This window comes from Alligator sinensis, unplaced genomic scaffold (assembly GCF_000455745.1).
Source record: "Alligator sinensis unplaced genomic scaffold, ASM45574v1 scaffold1141_1, whole genome shotgun sequence".
Classification (NCBI taxonomy): Eukaryota; Metazoa; Chordata; order Crocodylia; family Alligatoridae; genus Alligator; species Alligator sinensis.
Window position 1 is genome coordinate 572,607 of NW_005842650.1, and position 3,653 is coordinate 576,259.

At 42.5% G+C, this 3,653-nt stretch overlaps 1 protein-coding gene across 7 annotated transcripts in view; it reads left to right on the forward strand.

Annotated features, from left to right (window-relative positions):
• The window catches only part of PTPN21 (protein tyrosine phosphatase, non-receptor type 21), a 66,532-nt gene extending 62,885 nt beyond the window's left edge, over positions 1 to 3,647 (forward strand). For 6 of the 7 annotated variants that reach the window (XM_025215548.1, XM_025215551.1, XM_025215549.1 and 3 more), the window contains one exon: positions 1,054 to 3,647. In XM_025215548.1, the coding sequence (XP_025071333.1) occupies positions 1,054 to 1,182 (129 nt within the window). In that variant the 3' untranslated portion in view covers positions 1,183 to 3,647. The remainder of the gene's footprint in view (positions 1 to 1,053) is intronic. The other variant, XR_003096238.1, reaches the window with a different exon arrangement.
• Positions 3,648 to 3,653: the final 6 nt, after the last annotated feature.

Genomic DNA, 3,653 nt, shown 5'->3' on the forward strand with positions numbered 1-3,653 from the left:
GAACAGGTTGCCACTCACTGTTCTTGAATATGTTTGCCCATATAGAAGTTATACACTGAAATGTGCCTGTTGATTTGAGACATGGATCCTGCAAAGTACTGAACAAGTCCTGTGTAAGCCTGTGTGCCATTGGTGAGAACTGATGGTGATCAGAATCAGTTCCTGGATCTGCAAGTTTTGTTTTATAATTGATTTTTTACTGTTAATGTTAGATGAGGTGTTTTATAGCCCAGTACTTCGTTTGCCTTCATTTTTGGTGTATCAGTATTTGCACACCCCTATTAAGTAGATGAGCAGGATGAATAGCTAAAGATTATTATGTTTGTTGTCAGCTTTTTCATTTAATTTAAGAGAGTTGATATTGAAATTAAGCTATGATCATGAGCTTGAGCCATAGAACATTCAATGTGCTTTGTATTTTCAAACTAATTGACAATCATTAAATCAGATGGACCCACAGCATCCCTGTGAAATGAGCAGGTTAATCTCACGTCCTTTTGACAATTAGGGAAAATGGAAGAGAGAATTTAAATGCCTTGGTCAAGTTCAAATAGAATTTATTGTCAGAGCTGTGAGGTTAGAGGGTTCCTATACACGTACAGGGAGCCAGCTCTGGCACAGTAGAAATCCAGCATGTCGGAGCACAGAAATAAACATGCTCAGAAGACTCTGGCGTCACATGTTTTAGCATCTCTGCACTGAAAAATGGTGGTGGGGCACTTTGAACTGAAGCTCATTTGATGAGCTTTAATTCAAAGCACCCTGCTGCCATTTTTCAGCACTGGGGATGCTGATACATGTGACTCTCAGGTGCTTTTAATTAAAGCACTTGCTAATTAAAGTGCCCCACCCCTGTGCCTCCCAGAGCACGTGTAAAAATGCCCAGAGTGACTGACTGCTCCATGACTGTGATCATCAGGTCTGTGCACATGCAGGTGTGTGTGTACAGCATTTATATAAGCGGGAAAGACATATATATTGGATTGGAAAGTCCAAACCGTGTTCCTTTTTGACCAGTCTTTATAACAGCTAATTTTTTTTTTGTCTCTTTAGATGCTGGATGTCCCAAGAGTGCTAGACATGTTGCGGCAGCAAAGGATGATGGTGGTGCAGACTCTCGCTCAGTATACTTTTATCTATGGAGTTCTCATTCAGTTCCTCAAAAGTTCTAGGCTTATATAACCCCCACCATTTTATGTGGGGCACATTCATCTTGAGAGTTTACAAAGGGGAAATGCAATTGTCCAGGCAGTTTTGTCTATCTGGTGTTTTCCTCAATGGACGACTCATACAGAGTTACTTTTTTGTCATGGTATGGGGATGTTAAGTGCAAGTACAACGTATTGGTCTTTGCAAAGCAAGATATAGACTGGACTAACATCTTCCTGTTTTAACTGCAGCTAAAACAGTGATGGATCTAACATAAAACAGTCGTGCTTTCGTCTGCTGATGTGCAGTACTTGCACAAGTTGTGAGTTATGTTACTGCAGGCATATTGACAGTCTGTTTTACTGAAAGTACACTGGGTCATTTTGGAAATCATTCATTGTTTTTTAGTCCAAATTGCTTTTTTTCTAACCTCAACTCTGAAAGTGAAAAATATAAAATCTGTAGATTTACACTGTGAGGTACAAGCTCATCCTCCTGGAATGCCAAGGTCTTAAATGGTCTTGATCTACTTTCAGTTTTGTATGGAAAACAATGCTAATATATTTTTTAAAATAAACTTTTGGTTTCTTTTGGTTCTCTTAGTAGAACCAGCAGCTGCTAGAAATCTAAAGTTGGCAGTTAGGAAAATTATTTTTGTATTCAGGAAATTTAATTTTTTATTTTCAAAAAGCTACTTGTGTATAAACAGAACAATTTGTTCAGAGTCGAGGACAAATGAAGACACGTTCAAATTTATCTTTTCAGAATTTGTACAAAGAGAGAAGTCCAAGAGGGAAATGTTGGCATCTGTGGAGTTCCGTAGGTGATAAAATTGGAAGAGGTTTTGTTATCTGCAGAATGCTAGGTAATATAATAGGCAGATGGGAGACATTGTTACCTACAGATTTCTAGGTAACTTAACAGGTAAGAAGGAGATGTTTACTTAGAGTTTGTAGTTAAGTATGGGGAAGATGATTGGCTGCAGGGATTTAGATAAAAATGAGCAAGAGAATGCTATTGCTCTTGTTAATGGACAAGAGAAAATATATATTCAGTATTATTCAGATATTTAGAGGACAGTTTGATTTTACTGGTTGAAATCGAAGTGGATGCAAATTATGTTTTATGCACTTTTTGTTGCATTATTTATATACACGTGAACTGTAACCATATCTTCTTTAATAATGTACCATTACTAACCTAACTGAATGTTGTTTTAGAGCCTTTAAGAGGATGAAGTGAGTGAACAGAAATTAAGGTAGGAACTTGCATAGTGGCGAATTGGAAATGAGTATGTGCAATGTGATGATACAAGTGTGATAGCTGTGATTGTTGGTTACACAGTTAGTGCAAGTTTTAGTTTTTACACTCACAATCAAGAGAAGCTTAAAAACATCGTCAGTTACAATAGAATTCTTTTGTCAGTCAGCAGAAAGGTATTGCTAACATTGTATTGCATGGTTGTGGTGAGGGTGTTCTTGGCTGTTTGAAAATGTCAGAGACATGGAGAAACTACACTTGATAACATTGGAGATGTGGAAATTTTGATGAATTCTTAGGTGATGTGGAGGCAGCAGAGTCAAGGGCACAGACCCAAAACCTGATTTCCAGTTCTATTTCCTGTTCTGTCCATTGCTCACAGTGGGCATGTACATATGCAATTAGTGCACGTGAATAAATGCTGGAGCTTATTGCTCCAGAGTTTTTTGCTCTCAGGTGTGCTGGTTTAAATGTGTGTCCAGGAGCAATTAACACTGAAGCAATCAGCTCCAAGGCTTATTCATGCGTGCACATGAAGCCTAGTCAGAGAAGCCCTGAGTTGCTGGGCGATCCGGGGGTCAGCCTGCCAGCCTGGGGCTGCTCCCCTGGGCTCTGTGTGCTGTGGAGAGGCTGGCTAGAGCACAAGATTGCAGAGCTAGCTGTCAGGCAGCCCCTACACTGAAGCACCCTCACACCCCAGCCAGCCAGGGCAGCATCTACATATGCACTGCTGCACGTGAAAAAACTCTGAAAAAAAACTTGTATTTACAAATATTACCCTGCTGAGGAGTTTAATAGGGGCCCACATGTAGATGCTGAGATATTTACTGTAGAGCAGGGATTGTCAACTAGGGGTATGTGTACCCCTGGGGGACTTGAGAAAGTCCTAGGGGGTATGCGTAGGTGGATGGGGATGGAGAGCTGCCACACACCATCCGCACTGCTGTGCAGGTGCCACCCACCCGGCTGGACGCGGGGGGCAGGGGAAGCTTGCACGCAGTGCAGCCACCACTCTGCATTTGGCCACCCCCCTTGCTCCATGTGCAGCATTGCCCTGTGTTTGCCAGGGCCAGGCCAGGGGCTGCTGTGCCCCACATGTCCGGGCAGGCAGCGGGTGCGCACAGCGCTGTGTGCAGGCAGCCAGGGGCCATGAGTGCCAGCTGCTCACAGTGGGTGGGGGGACGGGGGAGGCGCTGGGTGGGGGGAGGGGCCCAGCCCCTTGTTCCAGGAGCTTGGCTCGCTCA